Source organism: Typopeltis vanoorti, chromosome 5 (assembly GCF_054136105.1).
Source record: "Typopeltis vanoorti isolate ZY-2024b chromosome 5, IOZ_Tvanoo_1.0, whole genome shotgun sequence".
Lineage (NCBI taxonomy): Eukaryota > Metazoa > Arthropoda > Arachnida > Uropygi > Thelyphonidae > Typopeltis > Typopeltis vanoorti.
In genome coordinates this window covers 53574020-53599112 of record NC_143553.1, presented here as the reverse complement: position 1 = coordinate 53599112, position 25093 = coordinate 53574020, and the positions used below count along the sequence as shown (strand labels likewise).

The window sequence follows — 25093 nt, the reverse complement described above, 5'->3', positions numbered from 1 at the left end:
ATCCCTTTATTTCCTCCATCCACCTTTACTTTCTGAATTGACTACTCTATTCAATATTTTTGCATGAGAGACTAGATTCCTCACTTGGAGGCAATGTCATTCCCACACTCATTTGCTTCATGAGTGCCTTCACACAAACTTACTTGCTTCCACCCTAATTGCTTAAGTTTCCCTGAATTTGCATGTCAGTATGCTCTGTGAACAACTTTCTCTCCAGACACCTAGCACCAAAACTTTTCAGATACAGTCCATCTGCATCGTACAAATCCTTCTTTCCGCCAAACAGACTGCAGATACAAAAATTCAACATTGTTCCTTTTGCACAGTCTACGTATGGACTCATTGGCTATCAATGCCCTCCTCCTCCTCAGTATGTCTCTATCATAACATGGTAGGAGACTTACAATCTTCATCTTCTTGCTTTTCAGTTTTACCTATTCTGAAAACTCCTATACATCCTCCCTCACAGAATAATTCTTGCCTCTCAAATCATTGGTACCAACCAAGACTTGGGCATAGTAATCCAATAGAAGAAGAGTCTGTAATATAAGCAAGAAAGATCATATAAAACACACTTAAATAAAGAAAAATTAAAAATCTGGATTTAAAATGTAATAGAAGCTATCCATAACAAAAATACATGGGCAGGACATGTACACGTATATTTTAGTTATTTATTCTTATGGCGAAAAGAATACAATGCAGCTATAGATAAATGTCTAGTCCAGAAAGTCAATCCTGGGCCTCCTCCGTCACCTCGTGGATGTCTTGAAGGTTTCCATGAAATTGGTGCCTTGGATTACTTTCTATATATAGATATATAGTAAGTTATGTATTTCATACACAGATTTTGTTTATTTATACTTGTATAAAGAATTAAAACAAGAATATAATTTCTTGGCATTTTTAATTCATAGGCACAAATAAATTTCATTGTCCATTTCCCCAGTTTGAAGTTTGCTCACATAACTCTACTTGAAATTGGTTTCCAAATCAAGAAGCGAAACTTCATTGTTGGTATTGAATGCTTTTGCTACTACTTCCTTTCCTTGATAATTTTTGCATAAATATAACATCCTGTATCTTGTATATCTTATTTTATAGGGTCTCACATGTCTTTGTCTCAGTAACATGAATTATATCCGTGTGGTAGTTTTCCTGTTCTTCTGCAAGTGAAAAGACTATTATAACTTGAAATCAAAATGAAAGGGAATTTATTTCAAACATTGTAATCCATCATCAAATTCTTGACATGTACCCTCAAGGGGTGCACAGGATATGATAGTACTACATGAAAAATTTACATCGTTACTAACTTCCTATCTACAATTTTCCTCCAAATCAGTCTGTTACTTGTCAAGACTCCAATATTATCAGATCTTATATTTCTATCATCTAAAGTACATTGTACCATATCAATCCACCTATATCTTGGTCTTCCTCTGGGTCAGTTTCCTGGCAACCTTTCAGAGAACACTTGTTTTGCTAATCTTTCCTTGCCCGTTCTGTTTAAGTGACCACACCACCTGATATTAGTTCTGCTAACGTATTCCTGGATGCTGACAATGTCAAGTTCTTTCCTAATATCCTCGTTTTTAATATGATATTGCCATTGATGCCACCTGTTCACGCCTCTAATCTTTCTCAGGACTCTCATATCTGTGGTCTCTAGTCTTTGGTCAAATGTTTTACTTCTGATCCAGCTCTCAGATCCATAAGTTAAAACTGGTTTGAACACGGTCTTGTATACAGCTAATTTAGTGTTCCAACTAATTTCTCTCTTATTCCATATGAATTTATTCTACCATGCCAGCTTGGTTGATTCTGTTGTCTATTTCCATATTCAGTTGACCATCTTCAGTAAAAATCGTGCCTAAGTAGCTGAAATGTTTTACTTGTTCCACAGGTTCCCCGTTCACAACACAGTTTACATTTTCAACAATTCCACCTATTTTCATTGTCTTTGTCTTTTTTATGCTGACCTTCATACCATATCTATTACAACAGTTATTCAATTTAGTCAAGGAATTTTGCAAACTTGTAGCAGATTTATTTAGAAGTATAACATCCTCCGCATAAAGCAAAGAGCTGACATTAACATCTCCAATTCTGATATCATGTTTAATACAACTTTTCTTCATAATGTGATCCATATAGATAATGAATAACAGAGGGGATAATGTACCTCCTTGTCTCGCACCAGATTTAACATTAAACCATCTTCCTGTACTTCCTTCAATTCTAACTGCCAACTTACAACTCAAATACTGAACTAAGTATTGTTTGATATAATGCCCCACTGACACCACATAACTGTAGCGTATTAAATAGCTTCTCTCTTGGCACCTTGTCATATGCCTTTTCCAGATCAACAAAACTTAAATACAGATCTTTGTTATATTCCCATGATTTCTCAACTATTTATCGGAAAGTGAAGATGTGATCCTGACAGCCTCTATTTGGCCTGAATCCAGCTTGTTCTTCATCAAGCTTTTCTTCCACACTTCTTCTCACCCGTTTCACAAGTATACTTGCATAGATCTTACCAGGAACACTCAGTAGGGAAATACCTCTGTAATTCTCACATTCAGTTTTATTTCCCTTTTTATATATGGGTACTATTAGAGCTCTACTCCAATCATTGGGAATTTGTCCCTCTGTCCAGGCTTTCTGAACTATGCAGTGCAGCCACTGTAAGACTTTTATACCACCATACTTCAGCATTTCTGATCAAATATCATCTACTCCTGCTGCCTTTCCACATTTCAAGCCTTTGATGGCTTTTTCTACTTCAAGTATGGATATGTATTCCTGACTGTATTGAGTGTTTTTTACCACTGTTCTATCACTGCTTGTTTCATTTAGCAATTTTTCAAAGTAATTACTCCATACTTCAAGGATTTCTTTTTCTCCTGTTTTTATGTCATCACCTTTATCATCTCCTGTAACTCCTTTTACAGCACTCTTTCCTCCATTTCTAAGTTTCTTCATCAACCTCCAGAATATCTTACCACCTTCTCGATATTTATTTTCTATGTTCTTGCCAAAGTCCTCCCATGACTTTTGTTTAGCTAGTTTTACAGTGTTTCGCTTTCTTACATTTTGTCTCTGTATTCTCTAAGAGCAAAAGCCGACTTATTTGCCAGGAACTTTTGATATGCTTTCTTCTTTTCTTTCACTGGCTCTTTAACTTCCTGTGTCCACTATGTAGTTCTGATTTTTCTATCCTTGCAGACAATCTCACCACATGCCTCTCTGGCTGAATCAATCTGGGTTTTCTTCAAGGCTTGCCATTGAATCTCCAAGGTTTGGTTGCTGTTCTCAAACTTTCATTTTTTCTTCGATAAGCTTTGTGTATTTTAGTCTACAGTTCACATCTGAGAGCTGTTCAACTTTTATTCGCTTTAAAACATTCTTATATGTTATTCTTTTCAATATGAAATTCAATTTTATCCTGCTCAAGACTAAATTGTGATAGCTTCCAATTTGAAATCCTCTGTACACTCTGGTGTCCTGCACCAGTGGAAAAACGTCACTATGAACAATAGCATAGTCAATTTCTTGCCTCTTCTCTCCATGTGAATTTGTGCACATTTTTATGTTGGAACATGGTGTTAGTAATAACCAGTCCATGTCCTGAGCAGAAATCCAACAGGTATTTGCCATTATTATTGAATTTGCTCTTTTCTCCAAATTTTCCCAGAATATTTTTGTATGTCTGACAATCATTTCCTACTCTGCTATTTAGATCCCCAACAAGGACCAACTTTTCCTTTTTCATTGTGTCAGTCGCTTTCTCTAAAGCATCAAAAAATTCCTCCACTTCTACCTTAGTAGAACCTTCTGTGGGACCATAGGCACAAATAAGTCTCATTGTCCAATTCCCCATTCTGATATTTGCCCACATCACTCTACTCAAGACTGCCTTCCATTCAAGAAGATTAACCTTGTATTTTGTGTTGAATACTATGGCTACATCTTCTTTTCCTTGATTTTCATTTCCTGAATATAACATTTTGTATTTATTATTCAGAAAGATCTCACCAGTTTTTGTCTTTTTTGTTTCAGTCACCCCTATTATGTTGATCTGGTACTTATCTAATTCCTCAGCTAGCTCCATTTCTTTGCCATTCAGGCTTCTTATGTTGATAGTACAGATCTTTAACTTTGGTGATGTTGAGTTGGTGGTGTGCTTTTAGATTTGTTTCAGTAGCTGACTTTTCGCTGTTCACCCTGGTTCCCTGGTGAAAACAATGGGGGGCCTTGTTTAACCAGGCGACGCCCCAGCTGGCATGAAATTTTGTTATGTTGTACCATCATTTTCTATATTGGTTTAAGTCAATAAGAATACAATTTGGTTGGCTAAATCCCAAATTGGCCTAAATCCCTAACCAGCCCATCCTCGTTCGTTCAGCATCCAGGTAGATACCCAGCAGGGTGCACCACGAAGGTGAGGATTGGACATTAGGTCAGAAGTCCTGGTCGATTCTTTGCATTCCTTTAAACGCTATGTGGAGGTTTCCTCTCAGTTATACAGCTTTGATCCTTGGACTGTTAATTTCACTCTGGAACTATCCAGTATAATAATAACAATGGACTGTTAATGATTTCACTATGGTACTAATAATTCCATTCTTATATTAAAAAAAAAAATCAGCTAATGGCTTTTTATTCCTGTATATCAGGAGTATGTGATGCCATTTAGCTCTATCTAACTTTTTGGAGACTGAGTGGTCAGTTTAATCTCCACTGGTACCCAATCAGTGATAGCTGGCCCAAGGCTATCACTAATTAAGTGGCATGCAGTGAAGAGAGATGGCTCAAAAAGTGCCACCATTTCGTGGTCTCTAACACTTGTATTTAATGTCTGAAATAATGTGGGTTCTATTTCAGTTGTCAATTTTCTTGAGTTTCTAGGAGAAAAAAACCCACTTGCCCATGCCAGAGATCGACTAACTTGGGAACCAGTCGAAAAGAGGCTTAGAAGAAAAATTTCTTCTAGTCGCTGACTAGATTCGAAACCAAGAAGTCTTCCTTCATGTGGTCAAGCGCTGTGGTGTGCAAATGCCACATTCACTGAGCTACACAGGCTTTTTTTTTTTTTTTTTTTTTTTTTTTTTTTTTAACTTAAGGATGCTTTCTAAAAAAAATTAAAAACAGAAATGTTGAAGAGATTTTTCAACAACTTCTAACAAAACTGTCAAATTAAATAGTTTTTTTTTTTCTTTTTCTAAATCTTCTCTTATTTAATCTACACCTTTTCTGTCATGTTTTTCAATTTTCATTTCATCTTCTTAGTATTCTTCTATATTCATTCTCATTCATTATATATCCAAACCATTCCAAATGTGGAAGTTAACAAGCATTTTTTCTTTCAACATTTTCTAGTCCCAGAACATTCCAAGTGTCTTTATATCTTATTCTGGTTTTTGATTTCCATTGCATGTATTTTTGCTTATCTTTTAGTTAGATGCTTCCCCCAGGTTTCTACTGTCCTGACGTGTTCTCTTGACGTTCGAATCCACCATCTTGCTAAAAGTCACTTTCATAAAATAAAGGAAAACTAATTGCAAATTAATCACTGATCTAAGGGTAGAGAAATTTCTATTATACTGCGCCACTCTATCCTTAGATAAGTCTATATGAATTAGTAGGATCAATTCAAAATTAGTTAGCAGTCTTTTCACTCATTCAGGCCGAGGTATTTTATTTTCCACTTGGGATTCCTGCAAGATTCGAATTTTTGTGAACGGTGCAGTAAAAAGAATTTCAGGCAAATACAACAGTTAGGTTAACAAATAAAGCATTTAATATAGGTCATATAACACTTACATAAATTTTACCTCTAATTTTAAACATAGAAATAAGTCAAACATTAAGTCAAGTCAATTACATTAGCACAATCTTCCAAGTCTTCACATGCACCTTCTTAGCTTCTGGGTTACAAAGTTTCTACACTTAAATAAATATAATAGAACATCCAATCTAATTAGTTTTCACACATTTTTCAGTCATGCTATAAGTTCAAAATATTACAGGATCTAATAGCTGAAAATAATCTTTCAAACAATTCCTATCTCCAACTCTCAATCACGAAGGGTTTCCACAGTTAAAGTTAACAATTCACTCTGATAGACCTTACCGGAAATGGTTCCTAGAACATCTATTATGTTGTGAGCAAACTTCTGGAATTCACTTATCACACTTAAAGAATAAAAACACATTTACAAAACTTATCCGCAGTTATACTTAAAGCACTATCAATTACGCTTCAGAATTCTTGACATCAATTAGGGCACTTCAACTATCGTTATTACCACTCATAAATTAATTAAAACACTGTGAGGTTCTCTTTAGGGCAAATCGGAAATAAGCTGCAATACTAGATCAGCTGGGTTTATTCAGAATTCTTCCTTGAATGTTCAGCTTTTTACTTTATCCGATTGTAGCTTTAAATTTCCTTCTATTACTACTGCTGATTTCAATTTCAGCTAACTATAAAAGTCGTTACGTTCTTGCTTACTTATAAAAATTATCCACTTAACTTCTACCCTAAGAACCTTTTATTTACTTCTACTTCTCTAGTTTATCCTCTTGCTACTTTTTACTTCCCACAATTCCGTTCTGACTCCCCTACTACGTATATATTTTCTCTTCTTATTTTGCCCATGCTCCCTTCACTCACGCTCGTTTATTTCACGCGTCTCTATGACAACCGATAAACGTAAACATTCTCGCGAATGTTACATTAGGCTATACAACTACATTCAGTTATTACATAACGTTAAACTTTCACAAAAAAGAATAAATAGAATATTTGCATTTCAATAAGTGCATAGTTAAATTACAAATACAAGTTCTTATAATATTGACATAACAATAAATAAAATAACTTAATAATATTTAATACAGAACCTCTTTATCATTAACACTTTCTTTTGATTAAATAATTAAAAACTTGATATAATTAAGGCAGTTATATGATATCAATTATAATTTATGTTATTTACATTAAATAATATTTACAAATATAGTTCTTGTGACGGAAAATCATGTTGGATTCTGAATCAAATAACATTTATTCTAATTTCTACATAATCAGAATCCAACACTACCTGCATAATTAAAAATGGACTGAAAGTAACTTCTGTTAATCAAATCCTACACTTTCACGGAACCTTACCATTCCAAAGTACACTACTTACATTGTTTTTTTTTTTTAAAAAAAAAAAGCTTTGGCCGAGTGAAACCTCCTTTGACATCTCCTGATCTAAACCTCCATTACTAGAAAGTACCCTTCCCTACCTAATATTTGGAATTTTTGTTACTCACCAAGATTTTCCCATTGAGTCTAACACTAGTGGAACGGCAATGGAGATAAGACTCTTTGTTGTCATTACTTGTTGCTATTATTAACCATTCTGAATTACTAGATTGTCTTCATATAGCCCTTATATGTAACATACATATTCTTGATCATAACTATTTCTTATTTCCTTACTTATGCCTTTCTTTCCAAACTTTCCCATTTCAACCCAATTGGAGCTCTTTTTTTTTTTTTGTTTTTTAAATCAAGGAATAGCAAAATAGGCTTTTCCAAATTCCCAGTGAGTCTCATGTCCCCCTTACAACAAAGTCATATCAATACTTAATGTCCAAACTGCTCTCTTAGACATTTCTCTGTTTTATTCTTTAATAAATTTACTTTAATCTTTATCCAAGTGTAAGCAAACAAAGTTTGTGCCTGAAAATATCTTCAGGACTGAGGTAAGGTAATGCACCTTACCTCAGTCCTGAAGATATTTTCAGGTGCAAACTTTGTTTGCTTACACTTGGATAAAGGATTAAAATAAATTTATTATAGTCTAACCAAGTGAAAAATTAACTTTCAAAAATATTCTTTATTCTCATTGTCATTATCCTTTTATAAATTATTGCACAGTGATACAATAATGTTATTTCTCAATAGTTACTACACTCCCTTCTTGAGCCTCCTTTATACATTATATTGGAATAGTAATCCCTTGGTTCAGTAATTAGGTATAATCTCTTTCTCTTTTTTTCTCCAGATCAGTCTAAAGATGTCCTACTGCCATTTCATTCCAGAACTACCAGAAGCTCCGATCATTTCAACAGGCATATCAACTGTTCCAGCGGATTTTCAGTTCATCTTCCTTAATACTTCAACCTACTTATTTATCTATCATCTCTCATCTTTGTATTCATTCAGATTTCTCTATGGCTTTCATCTTTGTTTAACAGATCTCAAGAATAATGTTGTTACATCATCTTAATCTTTCTTCTGGTAGCCATCTCCATTTTCATCTCCATTTATTAACAAACTGATTCCTCATTGCTTTTACTTATATTCTTCATTAATCCATATAATATTTATCTTCCTCCAACTTTGTGTAAATTCAAGTTTTTTTCATCTTTTTCCTCTAATTAATTTTTGCATGGCTCTTTCTCTCATTATAAACAATTCTATCATCATTTGATTAGTCTTTACGAACCTCTTAATTTTTAAGCTTAATTTTTTTAAAACTAACTTCCATAACTTTCCCTTTTCTGTTCCCACTTGTTCTTTCAATACCTCTTTTGCTGTTTCTACTGTTATTTTTCTATTCTTTTTTTTCATTCTTCATCTGTATTATTTGTAATTAAGTCATTATTCTAAAGTTACACATAAACACAGTTCAGAAATTATTTAATTAACATAGATTAACTACAAATATTTCAGTATGCATGTCACTGATTGTCATCGGTGTAATACAGTTGGAAATTAAAAATATTAAACAACAATGAAAGTAATATGGAGAATCGAATTTCTTTACGTATGCAGTTCTGAGACAGCCAGGTAAAACAAAACTATTAGGATTGTGTGTGTGAGAGAGAGAGAGATTTTAAAAAAAGCATGCTCTTGCACGTGATAATAATTTATGTAATTAAGCAATATAGTTCTTAATATTATAATCTCCCAGATTTTTGTCGATCATTAAGGTTGAGAATTAGGTGATGCAAGAAGTACTTTTGAATTTTCTTTAAATATACACTCATATTTATGGAAATGTCTATATAGTAATTTGGTGTCATTCCAAAAGATCCTGTGGCTAGTATTAGTAATCCCATGTTTTGTTGCATTTCTTGGAGGTGATGTTAGGATTGGCATTCAGAAAGGCATATAGATACAGAGCAGCCTATTTGTCTGGAGTAGAATAACTTGTGGTTGCATAGAACTGAAGAGACTCTAGGTAGCAGTAGAGGTGGAGTTTTATCTTTTGGAGATGATATCATAGTGCTAATTGAATTAATAGGCTTGAATGTTGTGGAAATATTAAACTACTTCATGGTACGAGAAATGTGCTCTGAAATGCTGTAATGTACGAGATGAATATTCCACGTGTATCTTCTTGTCTAATAGAGGATGAAGAAAAAATGACTGATAATTTTCTCTAATGTTCTGGTTATAACCAAGAGAATGGCTGTTTTTTCTATAGTAAAAATTACTCTTTTTTTGAAGTAGATCAGACAAAGAACAGATAATGAGCTCTTGAAAGAAGGCATTTAACAATGCCATGTTTCTGTGAGGAATAGATGAACAGAGAGGAAGGTTGGTGAAAAATAAATTAATAAGAAATCATCTAATTCTTTTTTTATAAGGATATCAAGGAAAAAATATGGTCCTCCCATTTTGATTAAAGTTCTATAGCATAAAATTGATTAATTGATCAAGATTATTCTCAATGGTTATAATCCCAAAACAATAGACAAAATTATAATAATTTGCTCCATCCTCTTCTAATTATTGACATTCCGTACATTAAAGGCATTTCTTAGTGCATTTCTCGTACCTTGAAGTTTAATATATCCACAACATTCAAGCCTATTAATTCAATTAGCACTATGATATCATCTCCAAAAGATAAAACTCCACCTCTACTGCTACCTAGAGTCTCTTCAGTCCTATGCAACCACAAATTATTCTACTCCAGGCAAATAGGCTGCTCTGTTTCTATATACCTTTCTGAATACCAATCCTAACATCACTTTCAAGAAATGCAACAAAACATGGGATTACTAATACTAGCCACAGGATCCTTTGGAATGACAACCAAATTACTACTTAGTTGTCCCAGAAATATGAGCATCTCTGAAGAAAATTCCAAAGTACTTGTGCATCACCCAAATCTCAACCTTAGTGATGGACTTTCCATGACAAAAATCTCAAAAATTATTATTAAGCACTATGCTGTTTAATTATAAGTTTTTATCACATGCAAGTGCATGCTTTTTTTAATCACATACACACTCTTCATTTGATCCTAATAGTATTTTTTTCCTTTGTCTTCCCCCCCCCCCCCCCAGCTGTCACGCAACTGCATATAAAGAGAGATTCCCTTCTCCATATACCTTCATTGTTAATTTTTTTAATTTCCAGTTGTATTATCCACAATACATAGATTGAAATATTTATAGTTAATCTTTGTTAAAAAATTAATTATCTGTGCCTACATGTAACCTTACAATAACAGTGAAATAATGAAAAATGAATAATTAACCCTTAATAAATAGCAATTACTTCATTGGTCTTAGATATCATTCAAGTGCTAAAATACTTGCTTTACCTCAATCTGTTTGAACATCTACAGCTTGGGCTTTCTCTCTCTTTTTTTTTTCTGCATTTGTTTTCTATATATGTTTTAAAGATAACTATATGAAATCTATGATCATCTAAGGCAGGGATTCTCAACCTTTTCCAGTGGCATACCAGTAAGCAAATTTATTCTGGAAAAGTGCGATTTGTTGGTCCTAGGGGCAAAATAAGCATTTGTTTACAATACTAGTGATTTATTTAGTTATTTTATTCAGATATTTATTGGAGAAACAGATACTCTTTGAATCTATTCAATGGATTGTTCTGTAAAATGTGCAATTTTTAAAAATTAAAATAATAATGAATGAATACATAAACAAATTTTGACAAACACATATTCCTGATAATGGTACTCCAGTTCTCAAATAAACTTACAATCAGTACAAGCTATAAATGTAACATATTTGTAATTACAGAACTCACCTTCTTGTTTCAGTGTGATGGTTGTGCTTGTTTAGCTAAACATGGCTTCTTAATGTCTGGTTTCAATTGACTTAATTTGAGTCTTAAATCGGGTTCAACATTCAACTTATTCCTGTACTTTTTTTTGATATAAATGAGAGAAGAAAACCCACATTCACAAAGGTAAGTAGTTACAAACGCCAAAAGAAATTTTACAGCTTTTTCTGAGATTATTGGATATTAATTTCTTCTTGCCAATCAGAAGTCTGTTAAATCCATCCTCTTGATCATTTGCCTACGACTTCCATTGCAGGAGAGCTCGATCAGTTCATCTTTCTCGGAAGGAGTTGACGTTTCTGGTAAGGTGTCATCAATGGGAAAACAGCTCTCTAATCCAAAATTCTGAAGCCAATGTTTCAGGGAAGTATTCCTTGAAATCTGTGATTAGACTCCAAAATACTTCTTTATATTCACTGCTAGTTCACTATGAAGAAGAAGTTCATTCTCAGTTAAGAAAGCATCCAAAAATGGAAAGGAACATGTGTTTCCGGTATCGATTTCTTTAATGATAAAGCCAAGTTTTATCCTGTACCAAGAATAAGGAACTACACACACCCTGCAAGCTCGTGTTCAGCTGGTTGAGGTGGCAAAATAAATCTGCCAGATAAGCCAACCGGGCAAGTTCATCAGTGAATTAATTCAAGTCTGAGGATTTGTCAGAGAGAAAAATCTGCACTTCTGAACGAAGTTCATACAGGTGGCTCAATACATTTCCACTCGACAGCCGCCTAACTTCAGTGTGAAGTAAAAGAGAATCATGTTTAGCACCCATTTCATTGCACAACATGGAAAATAGTCGTGAATTCATAAATCTGGACTTAATGAAGTTAACAAATCTCACACTTTCATTCAAAACTGTATTTAGAGTAACAGGCATATTTCTTGTGGTTAAAACCTTGCAATGAATGCTACAATGTACAAATTTTGCTTGTGGAGTTACTACTTTAATTTTTGCAACAATGCCACTGTGTTTCCCCAACCATTGCACATGCTCCATCAGAACAAACACCAACACATTTATTCCATTCTATATTATGCAGTTTCATAAATTGGTCTAATTTTGAAAATATTTCATTTGAGGTTGTTAGAGCAGGCAGTGGTTCACAAAACAAGAACTCTTCCTTCACTGTTTTCATCTATAAATCTTATATATGTAAGAAGATGGGCCATGCTGGTAATATCAGTAGTTTCATCCAATTGTATGGAAAAATATTTACTAGCCTGAACTTTTTCTATTAACTGCTCCTTAACATTTGAAGGCAAATCTGAAATTCTTCATGATAGTGTCATTGGATAATGGAATCATTTCAAGTTGTTTTGCCGCCTTTTCCTCCAAAATTATTCTAACCATATCTGTAGCTGCTGGTATATTAATGACTCTCCGATCATGTGAGGTTTTCCTGCCTTAGTTATTCTTAAACTGACTTCATAAGATGCCTCCAGAACCTTCGTGTTGAATCCTGAAAATGAGGATATTTGTTTTTTTCCTTGCTGATAAATCGGAGAGTTTTTTCCTCTCGAAATATTCCAAACGTTTGTGTTTTAAATCGCCATGCTTGGTTTCAAAATGACATTTAAGAAGGGAAGGCTTCATCGAATGTTTTGATAGCGTTTCATAACAAATCGCACACTGGGGAACAGGTGCGGTTTCTTCTCCAATATATGTGAAACCATATAATAAATAACTAAGATTATATTTACTTTGTGCTGTACAGGGCTTTTTGTTGCATTCTTGTACAATGATGTCCTCCATTGGTTGGTTAGGATTTGAAGTAGTGGCTTCTGGCAGAGAAGAATTGTTTTCCGCTTACACTTTTCTCCCTTCGATCTTTTTGAGGACCCACTCGTTAACCACTTATTCATGTTCCTGTTTCTATCCTCTGGCACAAACTACATATAAATGACAATGTCACAAATAAAATCTCGCATTCAAAGATGATCTTAACACCACTACTTTCTTAATTGTAACTGCGGCTTGCGGCTAAACAAACGACAACGGACAAACTGTTTACCATTGTTGTCCAATCAAATATATTAGAGTTACTTTTTGTCATTGTCATTTGATTAATACTCATTAAATTCAAATTGAACTTCCGTATTATTTTTGTATATTATTATACAAAAGTTTTTAATGATAATGTAAAATCTAATTGTTTTCATTTAGTTGCATGAAACATTTTAAGTAGAACTGTTAAATATTTGTGCATACATCTTTAATTCTCAACTCATGTTGTGAGTAAAAAAATATGTTAATTTACCCTTTTATTTTATACTCTGTGTTCATACCACCCTGCAGTGGCTCATGTACCACCAGTGGTGCGCGTACCATAGGTTGAGAATCCCTAATCTAAGGTAAAGATGGCAATACTCTGATGTACATATAAATTTTCATGTCTATATAAATCATCAATAAAACTAAATGCAAATTTGTCTTCTTTCAGTTAAGTAACATATTCAGTTTTGAATATTCAGATATCTTATTTTATTTATTATTTTATTAGCCAGATATCGCAAACCTTGGTCTGAATTATTACGGAGTTATCTGTGTTATATATACTGTATATTCTTTGCCTAAATGTACAGTTAGCTAATTTTAAATGTAATTCAGAACTACTACAAAACAGCTGGAGTTGCATTTGCTCTGTTCTGTTTATGCAAAGTGTGTGGGAAAAATGTTGTTAGTATTCTATTATGCAGAGCACTTTTTTTTCTAAATAAGAAATTTATTTTCTAGATGTGGTCCAAACAGGTGGCGTGACAGCAAGACTCCTCGTCAAATATTATGGGATGTTTGTAGTGTCCAAAATATTGCTCCTCCACAATATGTAGACCAAACCACTCTTATTGTTAGTAATCATACTCACATGCTGAGTGACTATGGTAATTATATTTAATGTCTTTTGTTATAGTACTAAATATAATATTAGCTTTGTATGTTAATAGTAGTCAAAATTAAATTGAAAAATGAAGTGGGATGATTAATCTAAATTGAAGAATTGACAACTAATTACCATTAATTGGGCAACATCAGAAATAATTTATCCCAGTTAAGTGGCTGCCCTAATTACACGAAATTGCGTATAAAGAGCTTAAGAGGTGTATGTACACAAAATAAGTTTAGACAAGTTTTTTCATTTTGTGAGTAGCAAAATTACTGGCTTATTATAGATAAATTTCCACAGTTGACTTTAAAGTAAAATATTTTCCATAAACATAATTTAATTTATGTTACTATAAGCGTTAAATATGAATGTTGTACTTAGCAGTTAATGACACTCTCAGAATTGACAGAATGTAGTCTGTTAAGTTTTGGATTGATTGCAACTGAACAAAATCAGTGCAGATATACTGTATTTATTCTAATATAACTTGTCCTCGCATATATCTTGGATCCCTGATTTTATTTTACAAAAAAAGAAATTAAAGGTTTCGCATATACCTTGCACACAAAAAAAGTTTTAAACTTTAAGAAATAGATGGTGAATGTTGTTATAGCAGTTCCTGATATTTTTGAATTCGGTTGAAGAGAATCTGCATTCAACTCAACAATTGTCTGCCATCTCTGTCGTTGAGTTGCACAATCTTTTGTTAATACTGCACCAATCATATGCACGTCTTCACAGCTGTGCTATCTCTACCAGCCTACCATCGTTGTCTGCTTTGCACTCTTTCACTTTTCATTAGTCATTCATTAAGGATTGTTCATAATGTATCTCAATCTTGTAAATTACTGCTGATTTTTGTTTGAAATATGGAGAAATGTTCAAGTTGCAGTGCTGGTTTTTAACTCGGTTATTGATTTGCAGGAGAATATGCCAATTGAGCAACAGGGCACGAGTTTACAGTGCCTGAGTTTAGTGTGCAATATTGGTGTAAACAGAATTGATTCGGAAATAATAAAAGTACCAGCAGAATGTTAGTTTAGTTTAATTTCAGAAGCATCGTCACTAAATATTCGAATATATCATGTGAAGGTAAGCGGCTGATCGTGTAAATCAAGTTGATAATTATAATTTAAATGCATTCATTTTATAAATAATGTGAAAAATTATAAATTATAATGGATACTGAGGATTTAATTATAAACATCAATCTAGTTTTTTTTAGAAAAACTTTAGTTTATGAAAACCCCCTCATATATCTTGCACCATGATTTTTTAACTTCCATTTTGGGGAAAAAAGTGTGAGTTATATTTGAATAAATATGATAGTACTACCTTCCTGCATGAAAGAGTAATTATAAGGTATCTCCATGGAGTCTAAAGACTCATTGTGAGAAACCTACACAAACTTTTATACACACAAAACCTATCATACATCTCCTTGAACTCCTTCACTTTCAGAGCACTTGTAACTAATTCTGGTAATTGATTTCACTCATTCATCCCTCTCCAAGCAAAAGATCTGGTCCACACATTCTTATAAACCACACTCATATACAACTTCCACAGATGATCCCTAGTTTTCTCACTATTTCTCATGTGTTGAAAATTTAATTTCCATCAATTTTATAAAACCCCTTTATTATCTTAAGTTTCTATCGTGCCCAAGACTCCATGGAGTCAAAGACTCATCTGGAGGTCCTTTTATCATGCACACACAGCTCATCATACCTGTGCTTTAAACACACTGAAATTCTCTGCGGACACCACACTCTCAGGCAAGGCATTCCAACCATTCACTGCATGAAAAAAAACTTACTTCTCACTCCCTACTCACGCTCTTTATACAGTTTCAAGGAATGACCCCTGATCTCCCACTGTTTTCTGTAGAACCTCCAACACTTATCCTATAACAACCCCTTACTAACTTGTAAGTCGCTATCATATGTCCCCTCTTCCTCCTCTCCATCAGACTCTGCAACTTGCATCTTCTCAATCTTTCCTCATATTCGACATTCCAGAGATTAGAAACTACCTTAGTCGGTCACCTCTGGACCCTTTTCAACATCTCTTCATCCTTCTGAAAACCTGGTGACCAAATCTGGGAACAGTAGTCCATGTGTGGCCTAATCAAAGTCTTCTACAATGGAACAAGAATCTGCCTACTTCTACAAGTCGGTGTCCTCTGCATCATTCCCAGAAGTCTTTGTGTTGTCTTCACAATTTTGGCAATGTATCCCCTAAATGTCAGATCCTTATCCACTATCACCCAAAGATCTTATTTCCTCCATTCCAACAATATATCCTCACCAAGTATAAATTCTGCATCCCATCTTTGTTTCCCAAATTTTAAAACCTTACATTTTGCAAGGTTTTAAATTTCTCCTCTATCCAAGGAAGCCATCACCTTATTGTAATAAGTAGATTATTAAAACATGACCTCCCTTTAGCAAATTCATGCTGTCCATCAAAGATAATACCATTGTTTTCAACCCACTTCTGGATCCTAGTTCTCACAAGTTTCTCCAACAACTTCTCCATGCTGCTAACTTTATATCCATTCCCATTTGCACCAACTTTTGTAATAACTTTCCATGAAGTATTCTGTCAAATGCCATTGCAAAGTTCAGCAGTATCATGGTGCAGCCATTTCCTTTATCCAGTTCTATGAGCGTGGTCTGAAAAGTTCTCGGCCTAACAATGAAAAAACGAATTTATAATTTCAAAATTATTTTTATTTTTCAACATAATCTCTCTTAAAACTAATATATTTATTCCAGCGATGTTCCAGCTCCATTATCCTATCCCTGTTGTGGTTCTCAGTAAGATCTGCAAAATATCCCTCTACAGCTGCAATCACTTCTTGATTCAAAGAAAAATGCTGCTCAGCGAGGAAGAGTTTTAGTTTTGGGAAGCGATAAAAGTCAGAAGGAGCCAAATCTGGGGAATAGGTTGGATATTCCAACAATTCATAGTGCAAATGTCTTAATTTTCCCATTGTCAAAACACCCTTTTGTGGGCAGGTGCATTGTCCTGATGAAAGATGATTTTTATTCTTCTGCAAACCTGATCCTTTCTCACAAATGTTATTATCTAGTCTGGTTAAAAGATCAGAATAATATTCCCTGCTTATTGTTTTACCATTTTCAAGATAATTAATAAATAAAATGCCTTTAGCATCCCAAAACACTGACTGATGCCATGACCTTTCCTGCTGATGGAACTGACTTTGTCTTCTTTGGCGTTGAACAACTGGCTTCTGTCCACTGTTTTGACTGCTGTTTGGATTCTGCCTTGACATATTTTTTAATGCGAGTTTTGCACTGGGTCAAGTTACAAAGGAGTGGAAGGAGAGCAAGATTGTGCCACTTCATTAAGGGAGGTGATAGAACTCGAGCATCAAATTTCAAATGCATTATAGGCTATCTGTGTGTCAGATGTTGTGGTTAAAGTGTTGGAGGGACTGGTGAGAACCAGGATCCAGAATTGAGTCAAGAAAAGACAACATTGATATTATCTTTAATCGACAGCATGGATTTGCTAAAGGGAAGTCATGTTTTAGTAATCTACTTACTTATTACAATAAGATGATGGCTTCCTTGGACAGAGGAGAGGGATACACAGTAACACACTTAGATTTTGCAAATACTTTAGATAGATTACTGTATGATAAGTTGATAGTCAAACTAGAACGGATGGGATTGGGTTAGATTAGTGCATTGGATTGGAGACTGGCTATCTGTTAGGTATCAACAGGTTGTGTTGATACGTATTAGTTGTGTATGGGGGAGTCATATCCAGGAAAAGGAAAGTCACTAGTGGTGTACCTTGGGTCTGTTTTAGGGCCATTACTGTTTAACTTGTATGCCAATGATATTGACGAAGATTTGGATGGAGATATTCAGTTCTTTGCAGATGATGAAATGTTGGGACAAGCCATGAAGAGTAGAGATGTTGTGGCCTTACTAGAAGACTTGAATAAATTGAGTGATTGGGCACAGGAATGGGGATGCAAATTCAATGTTGCAGAATGTAAGGTTTTAAAATTTGGGAAACAAAGATGGGATGTAGAAGTTGTTTGGTGTGAATATATTGTTGGAGGTAGAGGAAATAAGAGATCTTGGGGTGATAGTGGATCAGGATCTGAAATTTAGGGGACACATTGGATATTTTTCCAGATGCAGAAGAAATCATGGATACTGGTCATCCACAATCCCCCCCCCCCCCAAAAAAAAAGAAAAAAAAATCAAGAATTGCTTATCAGTGTGGTAGTATCATTGAGCCAGATGATACTACCAAAAATAAATAATGGAAACATTCTTCCTACAATGGAATTGTTGTGGAGTCTGGCAAAGGATGACATCAAGACTTTCTTGCAGAAGTATAATCCTATATTCTTCTGCTTACAAGAAACATACTTAAAGTCGAGTGATGATCCAATTCTCCAGAACATCACCATTATTCATAAGGACAGGGATGGACCTGCCATGTAGGTGTCATCATCCTTGTGGGCAACCATATCCCCTTCCAACAAATCCATATTAAGAGCAATATTGTACTTAATTGAGAGATTTCCCTTTCCAACTGTTGGTTGGAAAGGGAAATATGATAACAGTATGCTGAATCTATCTGCCTCCTGCCACAGATATTTATGAAGATGACCTTGATGATATCATATTACAGTTACCATCTCCTTTACTTTTAATGGAGGATTAAATGGATAACACTATGTGGGTACAGGCCAGACAAACATTAGGTAAGAGTTGAATTGAGCATATGCTCAAACACAGGAAGTGTAACACCTTCTTCATTATTCTTATTTAGGCCTACCTGAACATCTGGCATTGACTTAATATTCTTATTTAGGCCTACCTGAACATCTGGCATTGACTTAACTGTCTGCTCTCTCCCTTTCCCCACTGTTTAAGTGGGAAACTGATGACAACCTATTTGGGAGTGATCACTTTCCTGTGATATTGTACATGATGTACTATATCATGGTGGAAAATTAAGCAAGCTGACTGGTCCACCTTTTCTTCCTTAGCAGATTTTGATTCTGCTAAAGCAGTTATCAGACTCAAATTGTATGATGTTTGTAACTTTTTACAAAAAATTGATTTGTACAAACATATTTGACTGTAATTTTATCTATGTGTAGATATTGCATTGCTTTATATAATTTTTGTACATACATGTTTAGTAATTTATCTTTTTAGTATTTATGTACTACTGTAACCTCTAATCTTGTGTACTGCTGTTGGTTTTGTTTATATGTGGATGCTGCATTGCTTGACTTGATTGTTGTACATGAATATTATTTACTAATTTATCTTTGACTTATGTACTTCTATAACCTTTGCTATAGCACAGTATGCCTTTTGTTGTTCTTGCACCAATAAAACAAACCAGACCAAATCCTTGGAGTGAAAAGACTCATTGCAGGAAACCCATTATTCACATAATACTTGTCATAAACTCATAGGTCTTCTTAAACTCATTCAGTAACAAAGCACTCACAATGACCTCTGGCAAACCATTTGCCATCCTGTAAGCAAAAAATATAGTCCTAACAGTGTTACTAACTACACTATTAAACAATTTGCACTCTTTATCCCCTTTCCTGCCAAATACTTAAAAAATCTTCTAAGTCAGTCCTATAAAATTCCTTTAATAACTTATGTTTCTATCATGTCTCCTCTTTTTTTTCACCAGGCCTCCAATCTGTCCTCATACAGAGCATTCTATAGACCTGCCCACAATCTAAAATTCCTTTAATAACTTATGTTTCTATCATGTCTCCTCTTTTTTTTCACCAGGCCTCCAATCTGTCCTCATACAGAGCATTCTATAGACCTGCCCACAATCTTTGTCACTTGCCTGTAAATCCTCACCACCACTTCTTCATTCCCATGGAAAAACCCAGTGACCAGATCTGTGCAGTAGTCCATAAGTGGCTTTTTATAAAGGGGAACAATAATTTTCTTGTCTCTGCCTGACAGTGTGTTCTTCAACAACCACTTAATGTGATGGTCTATTTTGGCTACCTTTGCAATATGCCCTCTAAACTTTAACTCTCTGACCCCCCCACCCAGTTCATTTACATCAACATAGCACACAGCCTGCAACGTCTTCCCAAAGTACATCACCTTTACACATGGCCACATTAAACTAGCAACCATTTACCTTTGCCTTTTCTGCCAGTCTGTTTAAGTCATCCTGCAGGATCTCTACATCACCTTCATTTACTTTTCCCAGTTTTTGCAACATCAGCAAACAACTGAATATTTCCCATCAAATTATTTATATCACTTATGTACAAATTAAACACAGAGAAACAAGTACAGAACCCTGTGGTCTATGACTAGTCGGCTTCCGTTTGCTGGACTCAAACCCCCTCTATAAGGCACTCTGATATTTGTCCATCAGCCACCCTCTAATCCAAATCGCCAGATTCATATCATCCCTATTTGCTTCACTTTATGCCACAGAGTTCTGTGTGGAATGCTGTCAAATGCCTTTGCAGAGTCCAGCAGTATCACTGAGTAGCCATTTCTCTCATCCAATTCCATTGTTATTTTATTATAAAAACTAAGCAAATTACTAAGGCAGGACCTGCCCTTCATAAAATCATGTTTCCTCTTATAAAGTATCATATACCTATTTCCCAGTCTTGAATTGTTTTTACCAATTTCTCCAATTCATTAACCACCACTTGTGAGATACTGATATTATATTAATAATATGCCACTTCTGTCATAGTCTCCTTTATGCAGTGGAACTATTTTTCCCTTTACTCCATTGGCCTTCCCAGCCAGAAGAACTGATAATTCCCTTGCACATTCTTGTAATACATCTAATCCCATGACTGTATTCACATTGAGGTTCTGCAGTGTTCTTAGAACCTCCAATTCTTGAATCTCTATTCTCCCATCAGTCAGTCATATCTGGCATTGCAACATCACCACCTAGCTGGTACATCCTTGCAAATTGATCACTCATTAACTCAACTATTTGGTTTGCTTCTGTTAATTCCCTACCATCAGCTCTTTTTAAAGTCATTCTTCCATATTCATTCCTTTTACTTGCCACATAGCAGAACTCTTTACAATTTTCTTTTGGCCTCATCAGCTAGCTTTCTCTAATAATTAGCTTTGGCCTTCCTTACCATAGTCAGCCTTGTACCTTCTTTGTCTGCAACTCTTGCTTAATGATACTATTCATCCATCTAACTCCTGATTTCATTCAAACCCTGGGTATATACAGTCTGATACTGCTTTCTTCAAACATCCCTTGACCACCACCCATGCACCACTATAATCTCTCCCCACAAAATTATTATGCCATTGCATTGCTGAAAAGTGAATCACCTGCTTTGTAATTTGTTTGACATACAAATATCCCTTCTTAACAAAAAAAATTCTGCATGTCTAGCATTCTTCCAGGTCAAGAGTACATGATCACTTTTCCCAAGCAGAGGCAATATAGCTAGATTGGTTTTAATTTCTCTGATTATATAATGAGATCCAACACTTTCAAACCCTGTGATCCCTCTATTACATGCTATCTCAAATCATCTCTTAGTAGCTATATAAATTTCCTTCCCTCCCTGTGATCATTCTTTCTCCCAATATATGGCCCCCATAATTGAAATTCCCTATAATTACTTGACATGCACATTGTGCTAACTTGCCAATGCATGCTATGTACATTCTCCTTTATACCTTCTGGATTTTAGCAGCAACCAATTACACATTTTGTCCCATTCGCACCTAGTCTAAAAATGGATAGCTTCAAATGAACTGCTCTCTGCATCCCTGTCCTGCTGATGTACTTCTGTAGTCCAGTCCTGGTCTTAATTCATGCTACAATAACTAAATAGGCAATGACTAGTGAAACAACTAAGAACTGGGAAGAAAATGACTGATCTGCATAGTTCATATCAATGCAACTTTGTACCTCTATAAATGTGACTGTTGAGGACATTGTGACAGTTTCCTTTCATTTGGAACGATGACCCTGATTCAAATTGTCCAAAGAATATGAAGAGCCTTAATTGAGAGATTTTTAGCTGAAGGCGAATTAATGAGTCTCATAATGAGGTGAAAGGCTTTCCTCTCCAGGAAACTATCGGGTTTCTTCCTACAAAACATACAAATCTGTTGGAGAATACCTGCACTTGATTAACATAATATATCATTCTCCATAACCATAGTTGCTTCAGCCATAATTCCAGTCGAACTAAAGCAACTCTGGAAAACTGTAATCCCTAAGTATAGAAAAGTAGCCTGTGAATGGAACTTGTGTTTCAGTTAATGAAGACTTCATGTTAGAGTAAAACCAAGCAAATAATGTTTTGCATTATATCTATACTAATGCAAATTGAAGTCTGTTTTCTTATGTTCTACTGCCATGGTTTGACACTTTTTTTTTTTAGACTAAAATGTGTAAGGCACATGATTCCTATGATTAGCATTAGCTCTCTTCTTATCATCCTTCTTCACCCATAGTCTATGTAGACTGGTGGAACACAAAACAGGTGATGGGCCTAACATAGTCTCTTCAGGTGTTTCTGTCTTGGGATCTTATCAAGGTGGAAAACAAAGAATCAGACCATTTTCTAATGTTGTCTATCCAGGTGATTCTAAGTTGCTTCCAGGGTTTTTTTTACAAGAAGTCAAGCCCTCTAGTGCTATTTTTAGGCAAACTATCTGATCTAGCCGCTGGAGCCATTTTCAACATATTTTAGTGATGATTTTTTCTCGTTTTCTGGCAGTGGAGTGGATTTTCCTTCTAACCTCATCATTTGTTATGTGTGCTATATATGGTATCCTGAAAAGTTTTTTGTAGCACTTCATCTTGAAGGATAATTGTCTTTTCTCACCTTATCTCATCTCATTTATCAATGTCCAACTCTCACATCTGTATAGTAAGACAGAGTTAACAGTGGTATCAATGAGGAAGTCTTGTAGTTAGCTGTATTTTATTGTCCTTCCAAAGTGGCTGTAACCTCTGAATGCTGACAGTTGCTTTAGCAATGCTTGTTTTAATGTTTAGACTGGCCATCTCTCTGTTGTATATTTCACAAGCAGGAATCTTTCTACTTCCAGTTTTTTGTCATTAACTGAAATCTTCATAGGTTTATTGCTTGAAGACATTGTTTTTGATTTGTGAATGCTGACCTTTAATCCATAATCACCAAGTGCCTTAGAAACTCTGTTAATTTTTGTAACTGATGTTCATTCTTTGTTATTAGGTCAATGTTATCATTGAATCTGAGATTGATTTTTTTTACCAACTGTAATTCCAATACCACTGTTTTCCAAGGCTAAGTTTGTTATATATTCCAAATTTAGATTAAAAAGCATCGACGAAAGTATGCAGCCTTGATGCATGCCTCTTTCCATTTAAAGGCTTGCTATAGTTGCATTGATTTCTATTAACATTTCTAAGGAACAGTCGAGAGTTTTAATTAGGCATACTGTTTTATTATTTATCCCATACTGGTTCAGTATTCTCCAGTGCTTTGTGCCATATTGAATAGAAGGCCTTCTGTATATATACAAAATTGCAACAGTATTTTATTATGTTCAATATATTTTTCTCCTGTAAGATGTACTGTAAATAAATGATCTATTGTACTCTTCTTTTTAAGAAAACCTGCTTAGTTTGCTGAAGCAAAATTTTTGGGAAAATTTTGTTTGGATGACTTAATAACTGACAGTTCTATAATTGCTACATTTTGTGCTATTTAATTTTTTAGAAATAGGAATCAAGACAGAGGTATGCCATGATTATTATTAACAGTCCATAAAATAATGACACCTCACAGTTGCAGTGGAAGATCCTGAAACAATTCATTATTATATTGTATCTTAAATACATTCACTATACTCCTATTATCTGACCTGGTTGGTATATTTTTCTGCTTTATAACCAACACACTGAGAGTTTAAATCTCACTGTGCCATGGATTGTTTGTGAAAATCTATATGGTAGCTGATTGTCACTGCTAAGTGAGAGGCCATCATCTTGCTTATTGTGGAAGCTTTAAGCTTGAAATGAAATCAAGGCCACATTTATTCCTTAACACAGTTCTTGTCGATTATATAACATCAGACTATCCATGGTGTTAATTGTGCTATAGGTTTCCAGCATTTTATTGATGAGATTATTATTAAAGAAAAACTTTAACTATACTTCAGTATACTGACAATTCTGTTAATCTAAAGTATTAACAAATCAAAAATATGTAATTTAAATGCAGTGAAAAAAATTTTTTAAAAATATGGGGTTCATAAATATGGCATTTCAAACCAGGTGTACACATGGTTTGAAAACATACACAAATATACCAAACATGCACAGACTACTGTGTATGTTTGTTATCCAAGCAAACAGGAGCCTCTCACTGACTTGCATCACATAAAATGGTTACCATACTTACATTTTGTATAAAGAATGATTGTTGCTCTTCATTTTTGCTGTCTTGTTTCATTAATATTGTAGAGCATGCCAGAATAAAGTAATACTGTGGAGAGTTATGTTAATAAAAAAATAAATAGCAAAGAAGAATAACATTGGAAACACAATAAATAAGGAAACGTATAGTTGAAAAGCACTGTCAAAGATAGTTGTGCAAAATATTAGCATAGCACTTGAACTGTGTGTACTCTACATGTTTAAACTAATCTTACTTAAACTATTTGAACATTATTTTATTTTTTAAACCATTGTTTTGTTGACTTTCGTTTAACATTACCATGGCAAAATTTCATGTTAAGAACATAATTCCTGTCTTTAACATTACACCTATGAGAAATGCATTGGCACTTTGAGTTATTGCTTTATGAGCATGCAATAGGAATGAATTAGTTTCTAAAGTCAAGAACTACAAGAAAAATAACAATAGAAATAGTATATTTCTATTGTTATTTTTATTTATTTTTAAGAGTAATTTTATATTTGTACTGACACTACTATATATTTCATAGTTGAGTTGGGCAGGAAACTTACTGAAGCTTTTTTGATAAGGCTGTTATGCTTAGGAAAGCTAATGACCAGATTTATTTACAATGGTTGTATTTATATCTAATTA

The 25093-nt window shown here is 34.4% G+C and overlaps 1 protein-coding gene across 3 annotated transcripts in view; it reads left to right on the top strand.

The window, feature by feature from the left end:
- The window catches only part of LOC150106416 (dysferlin-like), a 328783-nt gene that overhangs the window by 215346 nt on the left and 88344 nt on the right, over window positions 1-25093 (top strand). For all 3 annotated transcript variants that reach the window (XM_090393128.1, XM_090393127.1, XM_090393129.1), the window contains exon 43: window positions 13851-13996. In XM_090393128.1, the coding sequence (XP_090249254.1) occupies window positions 13851-13996 (146 nt within the window). The remainder of the gene's footprint in view (window positions 1-13850; window positions 13997-25093) is intronic.